The sequence below is a fragment of the Sparus aurata genome, chromosome 23 (genome assembly GCF_900880675.1).
Source record: "Sparus aurata chromosome 23, fSpaAur1.1, whole genome shotgun sequence".
Taxonomy (NCBI): Eukaryota; Metazoa; Chordata; class Actinopteri; order Spariformes; family Sparidae; genus Sparus; species Sparus aurata.
The window spans coordinates 7,045,214-7,071,157 of NC_044209.1; the positions used below are offsets into that span (position 1 = coordinate 7,045,214).

Here is a 25,944-nt window from a genome sequence, read left to right on the forward strand (position 1 = left end):
CTTCTGTTTTATTGATGTGCCTGTCCTCCAAACAGTTTGTAGGAAAACATGGTCCAGTTGGCAAGATTAAAGCATTCTCCTTATCAATTGTTTTTTAAAATCCCCACTGGCTTATAGGAAACAATCTGCCATGGCCATTCTCCAAACCATTTTATCTCCCTGTCCAACCATCTAATTATCTCATTAAGTCCCATTGTTTTAGTCAACCCCAATTTGTGCAAAATGTCACTGCATAGAAAGTGAGCTTGGTCCCAAACTAGTACTCATGGTATGCAAGCTGTCTGTCTCTACACTCTCTTCCTCTCAGTCTCTCTAGTCTTGTTTCCTCTCTGTTCTCTCTGTGTTTGGAGTTATCTTGTAAACAGGACGCTCCAGGGAACAATGCAGAGTATGAGAGATGTGAAGAAAGGGAGTTGGGAGACAGACAGACGGAGGGAGGGAGGGAGGGAGGGGGTCCAGTTTTTGCACAGATGGACATGGAATGTAAATCGTTCTGTAGCTGTTATTACTGTGGCCATAATTAATGTTATTTATCCCCATATGCTGGGCTGGGAGTGATTTGGTGTCTTTGACTCTGTGGTGTGACCCGGTCACATCAACACAGTCAAACTGCTCCCTCCAGGGATCCAGGCTACAGTTGGTTAGATTGCCCTCCTGGCTCTGTAGTCATTATGTTGACCCTGTCTCAAGGGAGAGCTGGTGTACAACAGAGGGAGATATGCCTGGTACAGAGATGTTGGAGGGCAGCACAGGAATGTAGAACAGAGAAAAGTTAGAAGTTATGGTTGAAGGAGAACTGAGTCCAGATACACAAAGTGATTTAGTAGAGCTTATAGAAAAGAATGCAGAAGGATTTTAATGTTGGCCTCAAAGCAGACAAGATAAATCTCCCGTGTAGATCTGAGATATTACTCACCTAAGTTGTCAAGTAGCTGTAGTTTTACATTGCCAAGGTCAATCATCAGTTTAAACTTGCAACAGGGCGGGGTTCAGATTACATAATATAGGAGGGTAGCAAATCAGAGTTCCTGAGAAAACCTTCAGCTCAGTGTCGATGGGGGATGGGTAAGCCTTAATCAAATGACTTTGTGCCGAGTACAACTATTTTAAGATGGAGCTATTGCACATTAGTATATGAAATTACCAGTATCCAATTCCATGATCCTAATTCTGCTCTCCACATTGAATGGAGACAAACAGATCTCCTTTTGTTGTTGGGATGGGCAATCTGACAATTTTTGTTTGTGCTAGATTCACTTTTCAGGGAAATTGTGGACAGAAACGTATCGTCAAGTATTTAATGTCCTCTTACTTCTGTTTCCAAACTTAACATAACCTCATTAACTAGCAGATTGGCACTGCAGGAAATAACTAGTGTTGATGTAGCCAACTAGATTGCTATGCTGATATGACAAATTACTTTATATGGCGCTTCCTTGAGTGACATATTGTAAATAACAAAATGTGAGTTATAGCCAGCAACACAGCAATTCATGGATTATATTTTATACATGGGTTGAGACCAATACATTTTTTTTTTTTGTCTGATTGTCCACCACTTATGTCCAGGATTTGTCCTAAAATCATTTAATCCATCCCTTTTTTAAAACCAAAACCCTCCTCCTCGACTGGTACCTTCACTTCTTCTCATTCCATGTTCAAATTCAGCTTGTGTTAACTACTTCCTATCTGTCCTGCAGACATATTCTGGCCTATTCTGTGTCGTCATAAACCCCTACAAGAACCTGCCCATCTACTCAGAGGAGATTGTTGACATGTACAAGGGGAAGAAGAGGCATGAAATGCCGCCTCACATCTATGCCATCACTGACACATCTTACAGAAGCATGATGCAAGGTACGTCGCTGAGAACATCAGAAGGAAATGAGAAAGTGAAATCCAGTCTGCTGGCCCACATGAAGTTATTTTATTGCTAGAGTTATTTTAGCATGCCCAAGCTTGTAAGATCCCTTTTTAAGAATGTATTGTCAATGAAGCTACTGTGCTCCAGTGGTGTCACACAGAGCTATAAAGTATAAGGCTCCTAAGAGACCAGGTTGTACTCATACATTCAGTAATGCTGGAAGTTTATTTGTATCTAAAAATGTAAATGAGGTGCATGAGAGATGCTTGTATACAGAGTTTGGGCCTTCAAGTAGTGCACAGTTGGGACCAGTTGCTGCAGAATAATGGTTTTAATGCCAGCAGAGCATTTCATATAATATAACTTTCCCCACTGGTCTCAGAAAATACCAGATGCTCTTAATTCTAGCTTAATTTTTTTTTATGGGGCATGTGTGTATTATATACTTTTATAATTTTAATTGTCAAATTCTTTGGAAATATATTCAGGGCATGTGTAGAACAAACTGCAATTGACACTTATTTTGTCCAACTTTAATTTCTTAATTGTTCTTGAGACTGATGCAGCTCAATTAATTTTTGTTATGTTAGAAAACATCCTTTTAAGGGCTTTTCTTCCTTTGCTAATGCAGATTTCCTGTGTTTGGCATGCGTCATCTTGCCTTTTTTCAGGCTTTTACCCTTGCCCCATACATAAATATGCAGTGTTTTGTGAACATTACGAGCACCTACTTGGTATTTCCTGCTTGGCTATTGTATTGTAATGAATTTCTTTAGCCCACCCCCCGTATGTTCTCTTGAATTGGAAATCCAGCCCATTTCTTTTCCTCACGTGCCGAGCTGTGTTGTCCATCATGCACACCACTCAAACAACTCCCCCCTGTCCCATTGGTGCTCTTTTTCTCCATGTTTGGCAATAGTTGTTCACACAACATTAAGGCGGGCGATGGGTGATTTGCCAGTTAGTCAGCAACCTACAGCAGCACCTCTTTCCAGTCACAGGAAGCCGGATATTGACTTCCTGTCTGTGGCCAATGTTCATCCTGTATGCACTATGATGATAACATATGCTCATTTAGAATAGCAGCATTGTTGTTCTGCAGAGGTACTGTAACATTTGCATGTCTTCTCTGCAGATCGTGAAGACCAGTCCATTCTTTGCACGTGAGTTACAAATCCACATAGACCTCCCATAACACACTAGACTAGCAATTAATATTCATTGGATAATTTTTTATTGTGTCTCACTCTATATTTAGACAGTCTATCTCTAAACCCTTTATATTTTTCTCTGTTTGTCTCAGAGGAGAGTCTGGTGCTGGTAAGACGGAGAACACCAAGAAAGTGATTCAGTATCTGGCTCATGTGGCCTCCTCTCACAAGACCAAGAAAGATCAGGTCAGTCCTGCCTCTGATCCACGCAGTTCATCCTTCAGACCTTTCTCCCATTACTCCTCTACATCCTCCAAGTCATTCCTTGTATCTTTCAACTTCATACCTTCATTTCTCACTTCAACTCCTGCTGTTAATTGATTTTCAAGTGACCCACAATCCATTCATTCCTCCAGTGCTTTTTATCTTACAGGAGCAACGCATCCCCATCACTTCTTTGCACACTAGATCAGTGACTTTTTATTGCGACTGTGACCATATTCATGACTATTAATCATCATCACATTATTGTATTCAAGCTGCTTTTTTTTCTGCAGTAGACAAGTTCCTCTGTGGTACAGCTGCCACAGAAAAGAGCTGCCATCAAAGGAAAAGGGGTGGCAGTCAAGATAACGGCACTGCAGGCACAGAAACACGATAGTATAGATTTGAAGGATTCTGGTGCTGACATTTTATATAGACCAGAGTCCTTACTTCATCTGTGATGTATTTGGATTTGCTGATTTTACTGCATGTCCTCATGAGAAATAAAACTCAGTCTATCAACTAGCAGTCAAGCATTACGTCAGACTCCGCTGGAAAACCTGCACTTCTGTTATCTGGTCTGCCAGCTCTATGATAGATGTGACAGTGGGGTTTGATGAAACCACATCTATCATCCCTTTTTGAGGTTGTTGTATTTCTCTCTTCCCATCAACAGAACAGCTCGATCCTGTCACATGTGAGTTAACTCCCTCCCTCCATGCACTCTTCCTCCCCCACCTGCTTCTGTCATCACCTTCGTTGTCCACCCTCACCCCCTCATCCTCCCTCCCTTTCCCCTCGCTGGAGCGCACTGTTGCGGGAGTCACTTTGTATTAAGGGCAGAGGTGACATGTCTTGCCAGCCAATAGGAAGTGTGGAGGAAGTTTGTTTGCAGATCAGTGGCAGCCTTATGTGTTCCTGTGAAAAATTCAGCCAGACAATAGTAGGATAAGGGGTAGGGGTCTTTGCTGGAAAAAAAACACAGCACTGTTTGGTCTGATAGATCTATTTATACATTTGTCTGGTTGAATTTTTCATAATTTGTATTGCTACTCTGTGCGTGCACCCGAGTCTGAAGTTTCTGCTTCTTTTTTTTTTTGCATTAAAATTTTGCTTTGCCAGTCAATATGTAACAGCAGACGTAGTTCAATGCGCTCCAGACAGACACATTAAAATCTCCTGTATAGTAAATGTCATGATTTTTTTCTTCGCAGTATTTTATTAAGAGGGTTCAGTAAAATAACAATGGTCTAGTCAGCGAGCCTGCACTGTCGCTCAGAAATCCGCTCATAGGCTTCTGACAAACATTTGTACAGTAGAATGTCATTGTTTGATGGAATTCTCTGCCCACTCAACGTATAGCATCTGCTATATGTGCTAATCAGCAGAGCGGTAGCTTTTTGATTTCAGCTGATATCACCCTATATTTTTGCTTGATGGATATGAGTGATCGTCAACCAAATGGGTAAAAGAATAGGCCAAATGGTGTGTACTCTGTAAGTGCAGAAACTTCACTAAAGGCCAGAACAGGCTGAAATTTAGAGTCTTAGCTGAATCTGAGATGACTGTTTGTTCTGTGCTCTGGATTCCCTGTATTATTCTTCTCTGGGTAACAGGTGATGGGTTACTGATGAGGGTCTTAGGGTCTCTGGGTGTTTGCATATTCGGGCACTAACATTACGTAATGTGTGGAGGGGAAGCTTGATTTGTGTGTACTGCTGTGTGTGTTTATGGTATCCCTCCTTTTAATTGCTTTTTGTTTCAATATTTTGTACACTCCATGTTCTCCTCTCCTCAGGTGTAAGTATACCATGGGTAAAATAAAACTGATGAATCACTGTCAGCATATTAATCAGAGAAGAAGCTTATACGTTTTTGAATCCATGGCTGAGAGCTATCTGGATTTAATGGAAAGTGTACTTTATATGTTGCCTTGCTGCTCTGTTTATTTTCTCTAGGGGGAGCTGGAGAAGCAGCTGCTGCAAGCTAACCCCATCCTAGAAGCCTTTGGAAATGCCAAGACAGTCAAAAACGACAACTCTTCCAGATTTGTAAGACCTGGTGCTACATCTTCTGATTCATATGTGTTATGTTCACAGCCTGTTTTTCAACTGGACTGTCATACCCCTTCTTAAAAACTGTTTATTTCCCCCTTCAGGGAAAATTCATCAGGATCAACTTTGACGTCAATGGTTACATCGTTGGTGCCAATATCGAAACTTGTATCCTTTAAACTGTCACTGCTTCTCTTTTCATTTGTAGTAAGCATGCTCCGATCGGGTTTTTTTGGCCAATCACTGCTAGCAGTTAAGGCTGATACTAATCATGTTTTTTCGCTTTGTCATCTATAGTTGTTAGTTATAGGTGACATTAAAATCATCATTAAAATGTTAAGGAAATTGATAATTATATTTAATTTATATTGACTGAAAGAAATGGGTTCAAAACAAAATGAAACGTTATCCCCAAACGGTAAAAAACTGAATTTAGAAAATGAAATGGGAGACAGAATTTAGGAAAAATTCCAGTTGTACACTGAGGTCTTTGTGCCCTGATACCACTACTCCACCCCTTGGTCACTGCTTGTATCTGGTTAGCTGAGTGCAGTTTGTAAGTGAAAGTACTGTGAGTTTGCCATTACTGAGACTAGTAAGTATTTATTTTGTGTGACTTGTGTTGTCACATTTAACTGCAGTTCAGTATAACTCCTCATGATCCTCTGAACAGAAACTCTGTTCTGCTGTGCTTAGCACCGCTGCGGTTGCTGTTATTACTCATACTACAGGCTCAAAACAATTAATGTTACATTGTGCCCCCATTCGGGATGACAGAAAGTTTAAACGGACAATCCCAAATGATAAATTGAAATGACTACTTCTGACTCCCCTGATTTATAGAGGAGCATGTTTTCTCACGCTGTTACCATTGTGATCTCTCTCCCCAGCACTATCAGCAGTAGTTACACACTGGCTGGCCTATCAGCTCGAGTCCTTATGTTACGAGACTGGGACCAGCACATTTATTCCCTCTGTCACAAAGGGCCTACTGACACAGTCCTCGTGAACACATTGCACTGCGTGTGTGAGAGAGATCTGTCTAGTGTGTTTAGCTGATCAGGCTCTATAAAGGCCACCGATTAAAACTTTTAACATTGCATATCTGCCAAAAACGATCGATGCGTGATCATTCGTAGCACCCTTAATTTGAAGACATGTCAGGGAATGTGTCAGTATCTCACTACAAACAAGTGTATATAGTCACAATAGTACCAGAAAACTTGTCCTTGACAGATTGATGACTAGACCTGTTGGAGAAATCCCGTGCCATTCGGCAGGCCAAAGATGAGAGGACCTTTCATGTCTTCTACTACATGCTCACAGGGGCTGGGGATAAACTGCGCAGTAAGCAACATATTGCATAGCTCTCTGATTAAACACAGATTGATGAGTAGTAATGATCTTTTGTATTTTATTCTGGAGTCTTACAGAGGTGCTTCCTGTGAAGATTTGTAACTCCTGATTTCTGTTTATCTCACTCTGATTAATCCTTTTCTCTCAGATGAACTCCTCCTTGAAAATTACAACAACTACCGCTTCCTTTCAAATGGAAACGTCACAATTCCTGGGCAGCAGGACAAGGACCTCTTTACAGAGACCATGGAGGCCTTTAAGATCATGAGTATCCCAGAGGATGAGCAGATTGGTAAGACAGCAAATTACTTTCAAACATCCTTGCCTTTGCTTACTATCTAATGCCAGTGCCACATCAACCATGTTTATGTTCCTGTTTGTTCTTTTTGTGCAGGCATGTTGAAGGTGGTGTCCTCTGTGCTACAGCTAGGAAACATGAACTTCAAGAAGGAGCGCCATACAGACCAGGCCTCCATGCCCGACAACACCGGTAAGTCAGACCCTTCACAAGTCGTTGATGATCCTGCGCTTATATTTCACGTATCATTGATATCTTCTCCCCTCTTTGGTGAACAGCTTGACCGATTCCCCTGCTGCTTACTTACTTTGTTTTATCTCTTTTGCAACAGCTGCCCAGAAGGTGTGCCACCTTATGGGCATGAATGTCACCGAGTTCACCAGGGCCATCCTGTCGCCCAGGATCAAAGTAGGCAGAGACTACGTCCAGAAAGCCCAAACCCAGGAGCAGGCAGAGTTTGCTGTGGAGGCCCTGGCAAAGGCCACATATGAAAGGATGTTCCGCTGGTTAGTCATGAGGATCAACAAAGCTCTGGACAAGACCAAGAGACAGGGAGCCTCCTTCATCGGCATCCTAGATATTGCTGGCTTTGAGATCTTTGAGGTAAATGAGATATGAAGAGTAGTATGTACATATAAATATGTATTTAAAAAGGATTTAAAATCTCTTCCATGTTTGCTCAGCAGTGTTCTTAACCATGTTTTCTCTTGTGTCTCCCAGCTGAACTCATTTGAGCAGCTGTGTATCAATTACACCAATGAGAAGTTGCAGCAGCTCTTCAACCACACCATGTTCATCCTGGAGCAGGAAGAGTACCAGAGGGAGGGTATTGAGTGGAGCTTTATTGATTTCGGCCTGGACCTGCAGCCCTGCATTGAACTCATTGAGAAACCTGTTAGTTGGAAAATCTTACTCACCTGTTAATTTCTCACATTATGTCCTTTTTTTTTTTTTTTTTTTTTACTTCGTAGTCGTAGTTTTTCGTGCACTGAGACTTGTGCTCTCCCTCCTGTGTGCAGGCCAGTCCCCCTGGTATCCTGGCTCTGTTGGATGAGGAGTGTTGGTTCCCGAAAGCAACAGACAAGAGCTTTGTGGAGAAGGTGCTCCAGGAGCAGGGCACTCACCCAAAGTTCTTCAAGCCTAAAAAACTGAAGGATGAAGCAGACTTCTGTATCATCCATTATGCTGGCAAGGTAAAAATGCTGAGTTCATTATGATGCAATGTCATTGAATCTTTTCTGATGCCTATTTAAGACATGTCTTAGTTTTGTCTGTCATGGATTTGTCCTGCTCTCCCTTGATAATAATTGCCTACAGGTAGGAGTCTAAGAAAGTAACTTAACGCTGCCTGTCTGATGTCACTTCTCAGGTGGACTACAAGGCTGACGAGTGGCTGATGAAGAACATGGACCCCTTGAATGATAACGTGGCAACACTGCTCAACCTGTCCACTGACAAGTTTGTCTCTGAGCTGTGGAAGGATGGTAAGTTGAGGCAGATGTTAAATTTGTTGTGTTAACCCAAGAATCACTGATGCTTCTCCAGTGGTTCTACTTGATGTCAGAATATTTTTAATGTTGGCTTTCCTGTTCGTTTTTTACATTTCATAGTTCTTTCTTTCTCTTTTACTGTCTGGTATGTGGACCTTTGTTTTTACCTTCTCAAAACCAACTTGTTTCCATCCATTTCTTCCTCTGTATGGCCCCATTTTGTCTGTCTTTTTTTTCTTTCACTGGGTCTCAGAGGTACAGAATTGTCAAAGAGCCTATTTTTATCAGCGTTTTCCTATTCTTCACTCAGACTCAGGTGAACAGGTTTCTTTTTTCATTTAGTCTTTCCCTCTCACGCCTAACGTCTGTCCACACATTATTTTCACCATGAAACCTCTTTGCTGTCCATCCATTTCTCCTAATGTTGCAACTTGTGTTTAAACTTTCCAAAGATTAGGATTATGTCACTTGTGTTTATGTCTTTAAGCAGCTATTTGTGCAGTAACAACATCTCCTGGGTGTCTTACCACTTGATGCTCTGTCATTGAACTCTCCTTTCTTTCCCTCTGTGTAATAGTGTTGTTTGGGGACTCCTGGTGTTGATCATGGGTACTGCAGCGATGGGTATATACTGCATGGGTTTGGTTTGGTTTTTTTTATCACCACAGAAATACATGCCCACTGCAACTGCAAAAGTTTGTCACCTTCCTGACACACACATTTAATTGAACCTTCACACATAGTCCACTCAAAACGACAGACTGGCAGTGCCAATAGCCTCTACTCACTGCATAGATTTTTAAAAACATTTTTTCATAATGGTGTGTAATCTCTCCACGCTTCACTGGCTTTTTGTGACTCCACTCCGTCATCCTTCTCCCAACTCCTGTTTCCCTTCCCTCATTCACTCGGTGTTTGTGTGGTGTTTCACTGGTCCTGGTTGTATGAATTGCCTCGACTCTCTCCTGGTTTGTATTTACCACGAGGAAGTGGAGAGACAATAGTCATTCATTACTCCTTGTGACATGCATTTGGATTGAGTTTACCTGGTTTAATATTCAAATTATAAAATTAAAACCTGCTGGCTTCTTACCTAATGTTTCTTTTCTCATTTTTTTCTCACATCTTTCAGTGGACCGTATTGTGGGTCTGGACAAGGTTTCTGGTATGTCTGAGATGCCCGGTGCCTTTAAGACCCGCAAGGGCATGTTCCGCACCGTGGGCCAGCTGTACAAGGAGCAGCTGTCCAAGCTCATGGCCACTCTGAGGAACACAAACCCTAACTTTGTTCGTTGCATCATCCCCAACCATGAGAAAAAGGTATTGGAGAAATTATCCATTATTCTTTCTACTGCAGGAATTTTCCAACCTGACCAAAAACCTTTTTGAGGAGCCAGATCTGTGTGTTTGGAATAAAGGTAGTTGGGACAAAATTGAGTTTCTTTAGGATAGTTTGGGGAATTAAATGGTTACTTCTGCCCGCTGACGTATGAAAAATGTACTGTTTTAAGTGACTGGACATATGTTTTGTTCAGAAAGTACCTAAGCCGAAGATATGTTTGTTCGTTTTGCCATAATGATGTTAATGTTCCCCTTTTAGGCTGGTAAATTGGACCCCCACTTGGTTCTGGATCAGCTGAGGTGCAATGGTGTCTTGGAGGGGATCCGTATCTGCAGACAGGGCTTCCCCAATCGCATCGTCTTCCAGGAGTTCAGACAGAGGTAACAAAATAAAACTTTTTGCACTACATCTTGCTGTCTGGTGTTCAAGAAAAAATTTAATTTGATCAAATATCCCTCCACTAGGTATGAAATCCTCACTCCCAACGCCATCCCCAAGGGCTTCATGGATGGAAAGCAGGCCTGTGTGCTCATGGTAAGCTTGTCTTCAGAATTCTAGTCTAGATCCACAATATGCATCCCCTCTGCAGTGCAATTGATCGGTGTGTTTCCTGTGCTGTCAGATCAAAAGCCTGGAGCTGGATCCTAATCTGTACCGGATTGGTCAGAGTAAAGTGTTCTTCAGAGCAGGAGTCCTCGCTCACCTTGAGGAGGAGAGGGACATGAAGATTACAGACATCATCATCAGTTTCCAGGCCTGGTGCAGAGGATACGTGGCTCGCAAGTAAGAAGAGATGATCTCTGCTTCATGTGACTCCACTGTCTATGAGAGTATAGTTTGAGATAGAACTTTGGCATGAACATGACTTTTCTTGCATGTCAACCTATATATGACCTAGTGCCGCTATAAGAAATTGACTCATGTTAACTGAACAGCTAAGCAAAATATCACAATAACTTAAGTGTATTGTTTCAGTTTCCATTGAATTTCATGTTAATATGAAATACAGTTGTCTGATTCTGTCTGTTCTTGCTTTGAAGGGCTTTTGCCAAGAGACAGCAGCAGCTGACTGCAATGAAGGTGATCCAGAGGAACTGTGCCGCTTATCTTAAACTCAGGAACTGGCAGTGGTGGAGGCTCTTCACCAAGGTGAACGCCTAAAATATCTTAACAATAACAGTTTAGTTACTTTAATTTCAGAACCATATCTTTTCTAATTCCCATTATATCCATCATTTTATCCTCAGGTAAAGCCTTTGCTGCAAGTCAGCAGGCAGGAGGAAGAGATGCTGGCCAAGGATGAAGAGCTACATAAGGTGAAGGAGAAGCATTTGTATGCTGAGCAGCAGCTGCAGGAAATGGAGGAAAAACAGCAGCAGGTAAACTTTCATAAACCACAGTCTCAGTTAGGTTAATTTTCTGTTCCACACCAGGAAATTGGCACCCTGTCCTTCATGTCAAATTCATTGATGGGTGAGGGAGGATGCTTGTTCTGAATGTCATGGAAGCATTTTTTCTTCCCTATTTTATTAAGATATTAAAAATCACCTTTTTGCATCTTCTGCTTGCAGCTGTGTGCTGAGAAGATGGCCCTGCAGGAGCAGCTTCAGGCAGAAACAGAACTGTGTGCTGAGGCAGAGGAGATGAGAGCCCGCCTGGCTGCCAAGAAGCAGGAGCTGGAGGAGTTTCTCCATGACCTGGAGGGCCGTGTGGAGGAGGAGGAAGAGCGTGCCGCTCAACTCTTGACAGAGAAAAAGAAGATGCAGCAAAATATTGGAGTAAGTAGTAGGAAAGGTTTAATCACAATACAATGCATACATATTTAAATCTGTGGGTGTATAAACACTATACGGATATACACACTGATTTGACTTACCAATCCTGACTTCTTCTATCTTGTAAACAGGACTTGGAGCAGCAGCTGGATGAAGAAGAGGCAGCCAGACAGAAGCTTCAGCTAGAGAAGGTCACCATGGAGGCCAAGATGAAGAAGATAGAAGAGGATGTTATGGTTCTGGATGACCAGAACAATAAGCTGACCAAGGTTAGGATGAAAAGCATTCTAATCACCAGGACTGACATGGCGATTGATCAAATATAGCAGTGTTTGCTTTTTTTTTTTTTTTTTTTTGGATGTATCAAGAAGTAACTCAGATGGTAACTACTACTGTGCTCAATTCAACTCTGCAAATTTTTTTTAATTTACACAGGAGAAGAAGTTGATGGAAGAAAGGATCTCTGAGTTCACCACCAACCTGGCAGAGGAGGAGGAGAAATCCAAGAGCCTGCAGAAACTGAAGACCAAACACGAGGCCATGATCACAGACCTGGAGGGTAGGAGAACAATGAAGACAATGTCACTTAAATGATTGCAATGACACCTTGTCCTGTTAAGGACCACTAGGATCTCATCATTTTTTCCCCTCTTTGTAATCTTGTAATTTGTTTGTTGTTTTTCTCTACTGTCAGACCGCCTGCGCAGGGAGGAGAAGGGGCGTCAGGAGCTGGAAAAGAACCGACGCAAGCTTGAGGGCGACTTCACTGAGATACATGACCAGATTGCTGAGCTGCAAGCCCAGATCGCTGAGCTCCGTGCCCAACTAGCTAAGAAGGAGGAAGAACTCCAGGCAGCCTTGGCCAGGTCTGTATGAGTAATTGATTGTCATCGTTATCCCTGTACTCCTATAGTCCAGCAGGGAATAGGTTATTGTAATCAAATGGATGATGATTATATTGAGTTGAGATTAAATTCTGCACCTTCTGCTCCATGTACTCATTCTTGCTGACCTGCTTCTCCCTGAAGGATCGAAGAGGAGGCTGCTCATAAGAACATGGCCCAGAAAAAGATCCGTGAGCTGGAGGCTCAGCTCTCTGAACTGCAGGAGGATTTGGAGCTGGAGAGGCAGGCTCGAGCCAAGGCAGAGAAACATCGCAGGGATCTCGGAGAAGAGCTGGAGGCCCTCAAGACAGAGCTGGAGGACACTCTGGACTCTACTGCTGCTCAGCAAGAACTAAGGTAGTGATATTGGTCTAGGATTGGCTAAAACAGCCACCCATTACTTTACATGTCATTATTTTGAGTCTGAACATGCGCAGATTAACCTCTGCGATCCCTGTTCAGGTCCAAGCGAGAGACAGAGGTGGCACAGCTGAAAAGGACTCTGGATGAAGAAGCGAGGGTTCATGAGCAGCAACTCGGTGAGATGAGACAGAAGCACAGTCAGGCCTTCGATGAGCTCAATGAGCAGCTGGAGCAGGCTAAGAGGGTAAGTCAAATAATTTTTAATTTTAAAAATACAATTTATTTATGATCCTCTATCCAACTAATAATTTATATTTCCATAAAACACAAATATTCTGTAATATGAAATATAGTTAATACTTGCCCTTCCCTGCAGAACAAAGTGTCCATGGAGAAGGCCAAGCAGGCTCTGGAGTCGGAGAGGAATGAGCTCTCCATCGAATTGCAGTCACTGTTGCAGGGTAAGGGGGAGTCTGAGCATCGCAGGAAGAAGGCTGAAGCCCAGGTCCAGGAGCTGCAGCTCAAACACACAGAGAGTGAGCGCCAGAGATTGGAGCTGGCTGAGAAACTGACGAAAACACAGGTACAGTTTTTTGAAACACTGACGATTTTCTTGTTGTTTTTGTCTGTGTTGTTAGCACCAAGAACTAGTACATCCATGATTGCTGCTGTCTGTGCTCCTCATCACATCTATGCTCGGTGAACGATAACCTTTATGTGATAACAATGCTAATTCTGAGTATTGGTTCACCAAAGTGAACCCCAAGCAGATGATGTGGTGTTTCTGTTCAGTGGTTCAGATGTTGTCCTCTTGTCCACAGTCTGAACTGGAAAATGTAAACTGCATTCTGAATGATGTGGAGAGCAAGTCCATCAAGGCAACAAAAGACTGCTCTGCGGTGGAGTCTCAGCTACAGGATGTTCAGGTATGCAAAAAATAAACCAGCTAAAATCCTTTTTGTAAATATCTACTTTGCCAATCTCGGTGAATTGGAAGTCGGTGCTCTCACTAAGAAAATGGTTTTATGTTGTAAACCATTTAAGACTATTTGGATCTAACATCCACCAGATTGATGTGACAGTCACAATAAGTAACCCAAACTTTGATTATTTAAAAAAATATGCATCAAATTATTTCTAACCTTTTTTAGATATTAAAATTGTTGACCATACCCAAATGTTGTGCTACATATAATTCAGCTTTACATATTGTTGTGTACAACAGGAGCTACTCCAGGAGGAGACACGTCAAAAACTGGCACAGAGCACACGTCTGCGGCAGCTGGAGGACGAACACAACGGCCTGAGAGAACAACTGGAGGAAGAAGAAGAAGCCAAGAGAAATGTAGAGAAGCAGCTTCAGATGGTGCAGGCTCAGGTAAAAACAAATGCATTGTGTCGGAGTATGTCATTCCAACTTTATAAAGCACATATCGATCTTACAGCAGTGAACGCTTGAATGACGCCACCTATTTCCTCACAGCTCACTGAGATGAAGAAGAAGGTTGAGCAGGATGCAGGTTGTCTGGAGACCGCTGAGGAGGGGAAGAAGAGGCTTCAGAGGGACCTGGAGGGAACAAACCAGCGCCTGGAGGAGAAATGTGCTGCCTATGAGAAGCTGGACAAAACAAAGACCCGTCTGCAGCAAGAGTTGGACGACCTGCTGGTAGACCAGGACCACCTCCGACAGATCGTCTCCAACCTGGAGAAGAAGCAGAAGAAGTTTGACCAGGTGAGAGAATGTTTTTATAGCATGTGTGAAATGGGTGTATTTCAGAGATGGAAGCTTTTAATGCCTTTTTGATTTAAAAAAAAAAAAAAAATTGACTTCTTTGTGATATATAACTTGACATGGTCATCATAACTTTGTGTAGATGCTCGCTGAGGAGAAGAACATATCTGCCCGCTATGCAGAGGAGCGTGACCGAGCTGAAGCTGAGGCCCGTGAGAAGGAGACCCGGGCACTGGCTCTGACCCGCGAGCTGGACTCTCTGATGGAAATCAAGGACGACCTGGACCGCAACAACAAACTGCTGCGGGCTGAAATGGAGGACCTGGTATCTTCCAAGGATGATGTTGGCAAGAGTGTAAGTCTGGAAAATGTGTCGTCAGTGGTGGTGTTCTCCCCCTATACATACCATCGTCCTCATCACACATCCTCTTCCTTGATACTGCAGGTCCACGAGCTGGAGAAGGGCAAACGTGCGATGGAGCAGCAGCTGGAGGAGATGAGGACTCAGCTGGAGGAGCTTGAGGACGAGCTGCAGGCCACAGAGGATGCCAAGCTGCGCCTGGAGGTCAACATGCAGGCCCTGAAGGCCCAGTATGAGAGAGACCTGGCAGGACGTGACGAGATGGGCGAGGAGAAGAAGAGGGCACTGGTCAAACAGGTACCAACAGGATATAGACTAAATTGTTCTCAAACATAAGTTGAAACTTAAGATGACTTTAATCAAATTAGACCACATTAAATAGAAATTACATTATAAAGAGATTTTGAAGGGTTGGGGTTAAATGTAATGTGCATCCATCAGGTGCGAGAGATGGAGATGGAGCTGGAGGATGAGAGGAAGCAGCGTTCTGGAGCTGTGGCTGCACGCAAGAAGCTGGAGCTTGACCTGAAGGAGCTGGAGGCCGGTATCGACATGGCCAACAAGAACCGCGACGAGGCACTGAAGCAGCTCAAGAAACTCCAAGTGAGTCAGTTGTTGGGATATCTTCGATAAAGCAAAAATGCTATTATATGTTTAAATACTAACCATGTGGTTTGTTCCCACAGGCCCAGATGAAGGAGATGTACCGGGAGCTGGAGGATACTCGTATGTCCAGAGAGGAGATCCTCGCTCAGAGCAAGGAGACGGAGAAGAAGCTGAAAGCCATGGAGGCTGACATGCTCCAGATGCAGGAGGTCTGCAAGCTCACATTGTCAACTTTCTATTCTACTCTCCTGCCTTTGTTTCACACTTACACTTACTTCTCTTTTCATTCATCCCTGCCAGGAGTTGGCAGCTGCAGAACGAGTAAAGAGACAGGCTCAGCTGGAGAGAGACGAACTGCAGGATGAGATGAACAACCAGGCCGCCAAGAAGTAAGACAGCTATCAAACTGCAGCAAAATTGAACACAATTGTGCATCCTCCCTATCATTTCTCATCTCCTTCTCACCTGTCTTCATCTCTCAGTGCTCAGATTGCAGAGGAGAGGAGACGGCTGGAGGCTCGTATCGCTCAGCTGGAGGAAGAGCTTGAGGAGGAACAGTGCAACACTGAGCTGACTAACGACAGGCTGAAGAAAGCAATGCTGCAGGTTTGTGAGCAGCTGGTCAAAATGTAATCGGTATAGTTCATCCAGTAGGTTAATTCCAAAAGAGACAGACCCTTTTTTTTCTTTTTTTTTTTCCCCTAGACTGACCAGATGAACGTGGAGCTGACAGCTGAGCGCAGCACCTCTCAGCGCGTGGAAGGTGCTCGTGCCCAGCTGGAGCGTCAGAACAAGGAGCTGAAACTGAAGCTGCAGGAGCTGGAAGGAACAGTCAAGTCCAAGTACAAGGCCAATATGGCCGCCCTAGAGGCAAAGATCGCTCAGCTGGAGGAACAACTGGACATGGAGACAAGGTGAAGACCTACTTCAATACATTTCAGATGTATACGCTGCACGGAATCTGACCCCTTACTTTCTAGATTAAGATTTTACCCAGGAAACATGTTTTATATACAATGCACTGTAATATGCAGATAGAATGCTACTTCCTTGTGAATGCATCAGTAATGATAACCTAGTGTAACTGGCCTTGAAAGCATGCATTCCAGGGTCCAACAAGGGAAACTTACCTAGGCCATTTATCTACATCATGACAAACTTTTGTCCTTGAGGTGAAACTAGCTGACAGTATTTGGTGCTATGTTTTTTTGTCTGACTGACATTGTGCTCTTGACTCAGGGAGAGGCAGGGTGCCACCAAGCTTGTGAGACGCACAGAGAAGAAACTGAAGGAAGTCATCCTGCAGGTGGATGATGAGAGACGCAACACAGAGCAGCACAAGGACCAGGTCTGTGGTTTTTACTCACCATTGTCAAACTAATGACAACGTCTGATCTATGTTATTAGTGACAATAAAATAGTAGGCAGCTCTTCTGTAGTACATCAGATTATGATTATGAAGGTCAGCATGTCTAACTTCACCTGTGTGGAATTACAGGTCGACAAGTTGAACTCCCGCATGAAGCAGCTGAAGCGTCAACTGGAGGAGGCTGAGGAAGAGGCTCAGAGAGCCAATGCCAACCGAAGGAAACTGCAGAGGGAGCTGGAGGACGCCACAGAGTCCGCAGACGCCATGAACCGTGAAGTCACCACCCTCAAGAACAAGCTCAGGTAGGAACATGTAACTTTCATTTTTATCCAGATTTCTACAGACGAGTAGTTGAGCACTGTTGAAATATCGCTAGGTTGTGCTGCTTATAATATAGTGGAAATGACTGTGAATCAATGTCTTATTTATTCGTTTTCTGTTTTAGGCGTGGCGACCTCCCCTTCCTTGGGCGCCGTACTGTTCCCCGCGCTGGCATAGAAAGCGATGAGGAGAGCGAGCCCAAGAGCGAGACCTCTGAGCCCAAGCCTGAATGAACAGCCACAGTGCCACTGCATCATAAACAGACAGACCCAAAATTCACATATGAGCACACATTACTGTACCTACTGAACAGAGGAACACATCATGTTGAAACTAGAGACAGAGATCGAGTCTGCTTCCTTCAAGTTTAGTCCTGTGACAGTCTGATCTCTTCAACACTGACAATCTATGCATTCTTAACACACATACAGAAGCCAGTAAACTGGGACAATCACCATGCTGACAAATACACACACGTTATTTTTGGGCCAAATTGTTTTGTTCTGCTTCATTTTTGATTCTCTGGGAAAAATGAAAAATAAAATGATATTTTTATAAGGAAACATTCCAATTATAATAGGCCTGATTGAGGATCTATTTTTCTAATTGAAGAAAGAGAAAACAAAGAAAGAAGTATACATAAATGAAGATAGATTACTGGAAGGGGACCAAAGTAATATCTCAATCTATAGAATTGTATTTTATGCAGAAGTTTTTATAATGGTTAAGAATGGAAGTTCTTCATGTTTATTATTGCTCGCGCTCTCGCCTCCGTTTATAATGAAGGTTTATATGCTGAAATGTATTCTATCAATCTAGCTGCAGTTAGTACTTGTGACTACGCTTTTGAGCTTAATAATTTGATATACACACACTTCATGTGGATATGAAAAATTGGAGGCAGATTTGAAGTAATACAATTGGAGACTCATTGAAACATACTGAAGGCATTTGATTGTGACTGTGCTGAAATTCCTTATTTTTGCACTGAGATGACAAAAAACACTTAAGCCTTGATATTATAAACCACTGCATTTACGTGTTTCATTGACGGAGAAGCTCGGAAGTTTTGGAAAAAAGTGTGCACATGCTCATTTAGTGAGTGCACAGACTGCCAACACACACTAAGGCCTTAAATACAGCTGCGTTCTACTGGGCAGGGTGGTTGGCTTTTTCTCTGGACATGCATTGATTTTTACATTTCTCACTATCAGTGTTTGTGTTAATGTTCAAGGTAAAGTTTAAAGGGGGTGGTGGGGTAGCTGATTACTCACAGCACACACTGTATTCTCAGAGCACAGCCTGGTGAGGGAGAAGAAGCTGAGGCAGAATCGGGAGGCAGGGATGAACTTATACCTATACTGTGGCTGACAGGTCTTTGTGTAAACATGGGGAGTTGATATGTAGCCAGGTATAGAGTAGATGTATGAGATACAAGCTCTTTGTGTCAGGTTGATGATGTCGACCCCTCGCAGGCTGTGCTCAGGGCGGCTTTTGGCTCACACTGCTGGGAAGTGATGGGATGTGTTGTTACTTAAAAATAACAGCTCACAGCGCACTTAAAAAAACAAAATGAAGAAAATCCAAAAAAGAGATGGGGGGAAAAAAATGCTCCTCCAACAATTGCTCTGTAATGTTTGTCTGTCTGCACCTCTGGAGTGGAAATCATATTGTGAAATGTTGGTATTATTGCAATTAAAGATGCTTTCTAAACTGCTAAATGTTGGCCATGTGTTTTGTTTTTTTTTTTATTTTATTTATTTTTTTAAATCTGCATACTGAGGTTTGTATTTGAGGATTTTTAGGTCAATAATTTGAGACAACGGGAAGAAGGGTTTCAGTTCCGCTTCTCAGACCTCAAGTTGTTTATGAAGTGATGTGTTGTAGCCAGCAGGAGGCAATCAGGGGTTTCTGTAAGAGAGCAGAACACAAGCAAGTCAGAACCGGTTTCAACACAGTCAATTATAGTAAACACGGATGAAGGCAGTTGGGTGAGACTTATTTTACAAGTAGTTTGTCTATATGCATTTTCTGTTTATAAAACGGCCTGTTATACGTTCATTCTTGACATGACTTAAGTATTTTTATTGTCTCTAAAATATTTTTTTATTAGTACATTTGTGACTCTGATATGAAAGTAATGCCTTTTTCTTTTTTGAGGCATTTAAAGTATTTCTATGTCGTTATACATGTACTTATGTTGAAATCAGGGGAGAGAATAATACTTTTACTTTACTACATATATTTTCAAGTTGTATGTCAATATTTAAAATGAAACCAAAAATACACAAAGATATCTGTATTTGTATTAACACCGTATAACGCTCTGATAGAAGTTCTTTCTGCATTACGATTAACTTTTACTCTTTTGCCTTTTGATGATAACACTTCTATTATCTAATAGTAAAATGTGAACTAGTGCATGACGTCGCTCCAAAGTGCAGTTGTAAGTGCGTGGTAGTTTTTTTAGGGGGAAAATATCCTCAGACAATAATTGTATCTTCACTTTGTGGCTGTACTTTTATATTCCACTAAATGCTCTTAAAAACTTTAGCTCGGCCGAAATAGTTTTTAAAATCAAAATCTCTTTATTTCAGTCGAGTCCTCAATTAATTGGTTAGTAATTAGGTCACGGCCCGCTTCTTAACCAATCAGGAGCCGGGAACTCCCACACGGGCGGGGCTTTCTCACAGTGACGAGCCTGTGTCGTCGTCAAACAGGAACCGGCCGGTTAACTTTATGAATGAGGCGGCCAGCCGTCAGGTTTAATGTTGCGGGACTAGGGTTAGGGTTAGCTCCTGAAGAGGCGGAGGTCCACTTGTGTCTGTGCTCCCGTTATTACAGTCGGTCAGGAGGATTCACGCCGACATTTCACTTCGCTGGTGTTATTATTCGGGCTCTCGACGGAGGGAAATATTGACTGCGACAGAATAGTTGCGTAAAGGTGGTTAGCTAACCGCTGCTGCCGTCTCAGAGGTGGACGAAGAAGACCTTTCTTTATTATTTTACTCGCAAAAGGTCTTTCAGACAGGCCTTTTGTGTTTTATTCACCGTGTCCTTTAGCTGTTCATTGAACTATGCTAGTGGCTAACTACTGGCTTCAGACTTGTATTACCAGTCTGTGAAACAGTCTCCTCATACTGCGGAAGAGTTGAGCAGACAGACTTTATACAGGGTAAGCAACACCTTAAGTTTTTCATGCTCTGTATTTGATATAAATTGATAATTCTGGCACCACATGAAGAGATCATGTCAGAAGCACCATAAGAACATTAATGTTCATATTGTGATGAGTGAGATTTTACAACATACCTGATGTGTCTGGTTTCTGTCTGTATCACAGGTTCAGCTGCACGTTGTGCATGTTGAATGATGTGTTATTAGGCTGGTAGGGAATGGACTTTGTCAGCTTTAATTTCCTTTAATGTGCCTATTTGGTTTAAGCAGAATACACGCATTGTCACTGTGTGTCTACATGGGTCATACTAATTTTATCACCAAAACTTTAACCCCACAAAAATCCATTTAGAGACAAAACACCAACACTCTTTAGACCCTCTGTGCTGCACAAAGCTTACCCAGATAACTCCAGTGCACCGTGCCTTTGCACACAAATTGCCCCAGATCACATTCACATGTCAAAATCGTGCAGCCTGGAGATCCATCCTAATATGCAGCGCAGTGATCTTTGTTTGGTTAATGAGCGGCTGTGTGTCGCAAATAGGAAACATGGTGTCAGTCTGGTGATCTATGTCTTATATAGTCTGCTGTGTGCAGCCTGACGCAGACAGCAGGACTGTGCACATGCTCCAGCATCATCTGGAAGAGATGCTCCATAGGCTGAGACTGTGTTGTTTGAAGACTGATCCCATTACTGAAAGGCCACTTCTGATTTTTTGTCTTTCTTTTTTAAGGCGTGCAAACGTTTCCGAGTGAATTATCGACAAGAGGAGCATAAAGATAAGATTCATCGCCCTGAAGAACTATGGAACTGTCCCTGGTAAGTTTTCCAGCCACGGCAATTAATAGACATCTTTGTTTATCTGATATTAGTGAAAAGTGGTGAGGTCAGATTATTATTGTAGGCCTTCCTTTATTCGTAAGGCTGCACAATAAATATAATGTTTTTTATTATTATTGATTTATTTTGATCACTTTTTACATCACTGACACGTGTAAAAAAATCACTAAAATGGGACATTTTTTGTAGCCTGCACCAAACTAACATGTTTTCTTACATCTGTAGAACAAGTTTTATGAACCAATGCATATCTGTAGCACTGCAGTACTTCCTTATAATGCTGTTTCGTCACCAATTTTGCATATATCAAAATCCTCAGGGATTTGGATTTTGCACTTGACCATTTTGTGATTTTGACTGATTGTGCAAGTGACCACCTCGAGGTCAGGGCATCCCGTCTGACGTTTATAACCTGTCTGACATTTATAACCTGTCTGACATAATCGTGACATATTTTACCCTCTGGATTAAATTGTGTTGTTACATATCTGCTGAATAATCAAAAAGGGTGGACATGGCAGAGTTCAGTCTTCAGTGTCACACTCATGGTACCAGATTGTCGCTTACATAACTCCTATAAAGTGATAAACTATAGAATGTCTTCTCGCTTATCAGCAGCTTTGTGGCACCGCTCATCAAGAACAAAATAATTATTACAATCATTTGTACAGACTTTGATTCGTGAGGAGCAATTCTAATGCTGTAAATCAAATGATATCAGCTGCCTTGTGTTCATCTTTCATCGTATCCTTCCCCCCCCCCCCCCCAGGCTCACCCAGCTATCAAAGCCTTCATGTGTGGCTCCTTCAGTGGGACCTGCTCCACGCTGCTTTTCCAGCCCCTCGACCTCGTCAAGACGCGCCTGCAGACGTTGCAGTGCGGCATGAAGCCTGGGTGAGTGTTTACGTACACACACACACACACACACACACACGCACGCATGCACACGCGAATATCAGTAAAACTAGCTTGCATCACATGCTTTCTTGCCCCATGACCTCCAAAACTGCTTTATTGACCAGTTGACCAAAAGCAGCTTGGCCTCAGCTAAACCCTGACTCACAATCACATGAAAGCAGTATTCATTATTTAGCATTGATCACCTTTCTGTCAGCTTATCTTAATGTTTCTCTTCCAGCTCGAACAGAGTGGGGATGGTGACTGTGCTCTTGAGCGTGGTGCGGACAGAGAAGCTGCTTGGACTGTGGAAAGGAGTTTCACCGGTTAGAACATCTTTACACTTTTCCCATCCCAAAAGTCTTCTGCATAGATGGAAACATATTGACAAATGCACCAGCTTCAGATTCTTCCATTTCCTGACTGTTCTCTCTCATCCGTCTGCTCCTCCAGTCCTTTGCTCGCACCATCCCGGGAGTGGGGCTCTACTTTAGCACCTACTACTCTCTAAAGCAGCACTTCTTCCAGGACAGGACCCCAATGGCCTTTGAGGCCGCGCTGCTGGGAGGTGGGGCGCGGACCGTGGCGGGGATCCTCATGCTGCCGGTCACAGTCATCAAGACACGCTTTGAAGTAAGCACTGGCAGACGTGTATGTGTGGAGTGGGTGTGTTGGCCGTGGTACCCTTTATGAAGCGTCCATTAATGCTCCAGTACTGTGACTTAAACCAGTGGTTCCTCACAGCCCAGTCAGGTGAAGAACCCCTCCATCAATAACGGTCGTGTTTGAAATGTGTATATGAATTGGTTTTAAGTTGGATTAATTAAATGTTAAATAACATTTAACACTATAGATTATATAAAAGTTGATGTTGTCAGTCTTGTTTCATTCCGTCGAGTTGTCAAAGTTTAGGATTGTTTGGTCAGAGTTTGCATTTCAACCAATTAATTTAACCATTTATCTGTTACTTATGGCTAATTTACCACTAGAGAATTATTTATTAAAGAAAATGTACTCATGTCTTACTTATCCATTACTTTAACTTGCGCACCCATTACATTTAAATCAACATTATGTAGAAATTGGCATGTTGTGCGATGTAGCGCTCCGCACAGTTTCTCAGTGCGACATCAAAAAGATTTTGAAACTGTTAGTTTAAGGTAAAAAGTTGGATTATGTTGCGCAAACACAGAAATATCCCTTAGGGTGAAAGTACCCATGGATGAGAATAATTGACTTAACCTAGTAATTGACTTAACCCAGTCTTGTTTGTTATACTGGCACCATTCTCTGCCAGTGGATGGGTGTACAACGGGCGGGTTTGGATCTGCTAATGTGGTTCAAGGGAAAAATTGACCACGGAGCTGATCGATTGTACTGTAAAACTTTCAAGTTTTTCAAGAAAAAACAACTTTTTTTCACCTTTTAACTACATTGAAAATACAGTATGCATTTAGTCTACATGTCCACAATATCCCAAATTGTTATATGGTCTCACTCTTATTTAATTATGAAATGATATGTTATTATAAATGCAGTTTTATTGATATTTACATTTCTATGATGACACTTTATAACTGAAGAAACTTAAGGGTGTATTTACTTTCTGCAGAGCTGCAACAGACATGTTGTCATGAAAGGCTTCTATTAGTTTTTTTGAAAATAAAAGTTTTCCACCGTACGAATTAGCATTCAAACATCAAAATGTAATATGAATGAGTAGTACAATGTGTTTTCAGCGATGTAATTGGATAACTGTGTTATGTGCATACTAAACTTAACCTGTGTTGTGTTTTCAACTTTCAGTGTGGAAAGTACAGTTATGTGAGTGTGACCGGGGCTCTGCGCAGTGTGTGTCGGACTGAAGGTCCTGCAGCTCTGTTCTCTGGCCTGATGGCGACTCTCCTCAGAGATGTTCCCTTCTCTGGTATCTACGTCATGTTCTACAGCCAGAGCAAGGCCTCGCTGCCAAAAGGTAAGCGTCCACCCTGGAGTCATTATGTATCAACCAGCAGCATGTCTTTATGGCAAAGAAAGTCATGATTGAAGCGCACAAAAACAGTTACTGTTGGTCTTGTCTAGACTCATTCTGCGTTTAAAATTAAACAGGTTATTGTTTTTAACGTCCACTTGAATTAAATACCTGCTGTCTGTCTTTCTTTAAGAAATCAGCACATCTCCTTCCGCCCCCCTGGCTAACTTCAGCTGTGGGATCCTGGCAGGTATACTGGCCTCGCTGATCACGCAGCCTGCTGATGTGGTCAAAACACAAGTCCAGGTCAATCCACAGCTGAGGACAGCAGAGGCTGTCAGATACATCTATATGGTGAGCATCTCACTTTTCTTTTACTTAGACTGTCAAGTCGCAACCGGCCTGTCTTCAGACAGATTAAGCTTTCACTGTAAATCCATCGCTGCATAATACTATGAATGATTATATCTGACTCCTGTCTTTGTCCTTCCTCCCACTCAGGAACACGGACTCCAAGGCTTCTTTAGAGGGGCAGTCCCACGGGCACTGAGGAGGACCATGATGGCCGCCATGGCATGGACAGTGTATGAGCAAATGATGGCTCGTGTCGGACTGAAGGCGTGAGGTGGAGATTTGATGAGAAGCCTGCGAGAGAAAGAGAGGGCTAAAGTGGAGACAGAGATGAGTGGACAGGACGGAATTGTGAAAATGCAGACGAGCCTGACGATGTGTCGCTGATATGAGTGTCAAAGACTTAGAATATTTCACTGCAACAGGAGGTGCAGACCGGTGAGCAAAGAGAAGTGTGCATTTGTTGCTTAAATGGCTAACACGCACTTCAAGCGAGATGTGGTACATTGGTTTGATGAAATGTGCTTTGCTGAAGTTCAGGAACCCGATTTTTTTGTTTTTGGGGCCTGGGCGACTTAACTTTGGATAAAATATTTTTGAATGATATGGAAATCCTATGATGTTCTGTATTGCACTACAAGTTGTCACAATTTGTAAAACTTAATGAGTAGTTTGACTGAGATTTTCCATGTTTTAGAAATGCCTCAATGGGAATTCCTGTGTCTGGTTTTTCCACAAGATGCGGAACGTGTATAAGCCATCATTACTCAGCACAGCTTCTCAGATAGCTCAGACTTCTATGATGCACTTTAACCCGTAGCGTTTCTCTCGCGGCACAGTTTGCCTGTTGAATGCCTTTCGCTTAACACTGTGTATATTTATATTCTGATATGTGCTTGTGGTACTTTCATCTGCCTTCAAATGTCCTGATTTTTGTTTTGATATTTTTATTTTCATGCAAAGATGCTGTTGAATTGTTCTTCCCTTTCTTTTAAAGATGTGCCAGAAAATAAAACACTACAGTATTTCTATGGAACCTTGATTTTCTTTCAGCGTGAATGATTCAATAGAAAGTGACAGCCTCGGGTTAGAGCCTGAGGGCGGGATGACCTCTGAAATGCTGTAGTGAAGGTACGGCAGCTGTATCTCACGGGACACTGTCACACAGCAGACTGAACCGAGTGTTTTGTCTCAGTCCTTCTTGTATGGAGAGATAAGCAGCAGCATGCGTACTTTTGATACTTCAGGTTATCTTTATTTAGTGGGTCAAATAGCACTGACGGAAACTGAATTAAATCCTAATTAAATCACAAAATTTTAAAAGGAGCCAGAACCCCTTGCTTAAGAACAAAACCTCTCCTCTACCAACTCAAGTTTCAAGTACCAGCAATGTACGATCTGTACTTTGCCACTCTTCTCTCATTAACTGGACTAGAGATAAAACAATGGCTGAGTCTGCCATTAACGATAACT

At 42.5% G+C, this 25,944-nt stretch overlaps 2 protein-coding genes across 4 annotated transcripts in view; both read left to right on the forward strand.

The window, feature by feature from the left end:
* LOC115576331 (myosin-9) overlaps positions 1-18,951 on the forward strand; it is a 32,676-nt gene extending 13,725 nt beyond the window's left edge. Inside the window, exons 3-41 of one of the 2 annotated variants that reach the window (XM_030408882.1) lie at positions 1,701-1,857; positions 3,000-3,027; positions 3,168-3,261; positions 3,956-3,976; positions 5,238-5,330; positions 5,438-5,501; positions 6,582-6,680; positions 6,838-6,981; positions 7,084-7,179; positions 7,319-7,590; positions 7,708-7,881; positions 8,007-8,180; positions 8,357-8,471; positions 9,610-9,797; positions 10,078-10,199; positions 10,284-10,353; positions 10,442-10,602; positions 10,860-10,968; positions 11,067-11,198; positions 11,391-11,597; positions 11,726-11,863; positions 12,030-12,153; positions 12,289-12,460; positions 12,623-12,835; positions 12,941-13,085; positions 13,218-13,424; positions 13,663-13,767; positions 14,067-14,219; positions 14,325-14,573; positions 14,716-14,928; positions 15,019-15,231; positions 15,376-15,537; positions 15,621-15,749; positions 15,841-15,929; positions 16,023-16,146; positions 16,246-16,454; positions 16,780-16,888; positions 17,039-17,211; positions 17,355-18,951. In XM_030408882.1, coding sequence (XP_030264742.1) covers positions 1,701-1,857; positions 3,000-3,027; positions 3,168-3,261; positions 3,956-3,976; positions 5,238-5,330; positions 5,438-5,501; positions 6,582-6,680; positions 6,838-6,981; positions 7,084-7,179; positions 7,319-7,590; positions 7,708-7,881; positions 8,007-8,180; positions 8,357-8,471; positions 9,610-9,797; positions 10,078-10,199; positions 10,284-10,353; positions 10,442-10,602; positions 10,860-10,968; positions 11,067-11,198; positions 11,391-11,597; positions 11,726-11,863; positions 12,030-12,153; positions 12,289-12,460; positions 12,623-12,835; positions 12,941-13,085; positions 13,218-13,424; positions 13,663-13,767; positions 14,067-14,219; positions 14,325-14,573; positions 14,716-14,928; positions 15,019-15,231; positions 15,376-15,537; positions 15,621-15,749; positions 15,841-15,929; positions 16,023-16,146; positions 16,246-16,454; positions 16,780-16,888; positions 17,039-17,211; positions 17,355-17,463 — 5,556 coding nt within the window. In that variant the 3' untranslated portion in view covers positions 17,464-18,951. The remainder of the gene's footprint in view (positions 1-1,700; positions 1,858-2,999; positions 3,028-3,167; positions 3,262-3,955; positions 3,977-5,237; positions 5,331-5,437; positions 5,502-6,581; positions 6,681-6,837; positions 6,982-7,083; positions 7,180-7,318; positions 7,591-7,707; positions 7,882-8,006; positions 8,181-8,356; positions 8,472-9,609; positions 9,798-10,077; positions 10,200-10,283; positions 10,354-10,441; positions 10,603-10,859; positions 10,969-11,066; positions 11,199-11,390; positions 11,598-11,725; positions 11,864-12,029; positions 12,154-12,288; positions 12,461-12,622; positions 12,836-12,940; positions 13,086-13,217; positions 13,425-13,662; positions 13,768-14,066; positions 14,220-14,324; positions 14,574-14,715; positions 14,929-15,018; positions 15,232-15,375; positions 15,538-15,620; positions 15,750-15,840; positions 15,930-16,022; positions 16,147-16,245; positions 16,455-16,779; positions 16,889-17,038; positions 17,212-17,354) is intronic. The other variant, XM_030408883.1, reaches the window with a different exon arrangement.
* A 224-nt stretch (positions 18,952-19,175) lies between these two features.
* On the forward strand, positions 19,176-25,507 carry LOC115576332 (mitochondrial glycine transporter B-like). 2 transcript variants are annotated; one of them, XM_030408885.1, is made up of 8 exons: positions 19,176-19,221; positions 21,145-21,230; positions 22,021-22,145; positions 22,390-22,474; positions 22,602-22,781; positions 23,955-24,123; positions 24,314-24,474; positions 24,622-25,507. In XM_030408885.1, the coding sequence occupies exons 2-8, from the start codon at positions 21,216-21,218 to the stop codon at positions 24,742-24,744; spliced, it is 858 nt and encodes a 285-aa protein (XP_030264745.1). In that variant the 5' UTR covers positions 19,176-19,221; positions 21,145-21,215; the 3' UTR covers positions 24,745-25,507. The 2 variants fall into 2 exon arrangements, with proteins under 2 accessions (XP_030264745.1, XP_030264744.1); XM_030408884.1 differs by lacking the exon at positions 19,176-19,221 and adding an exon at positions 19,940-20,405.
* The last annotated feature ends 437 nt before the right edge of the window (positions 25,508-25,944 follow it).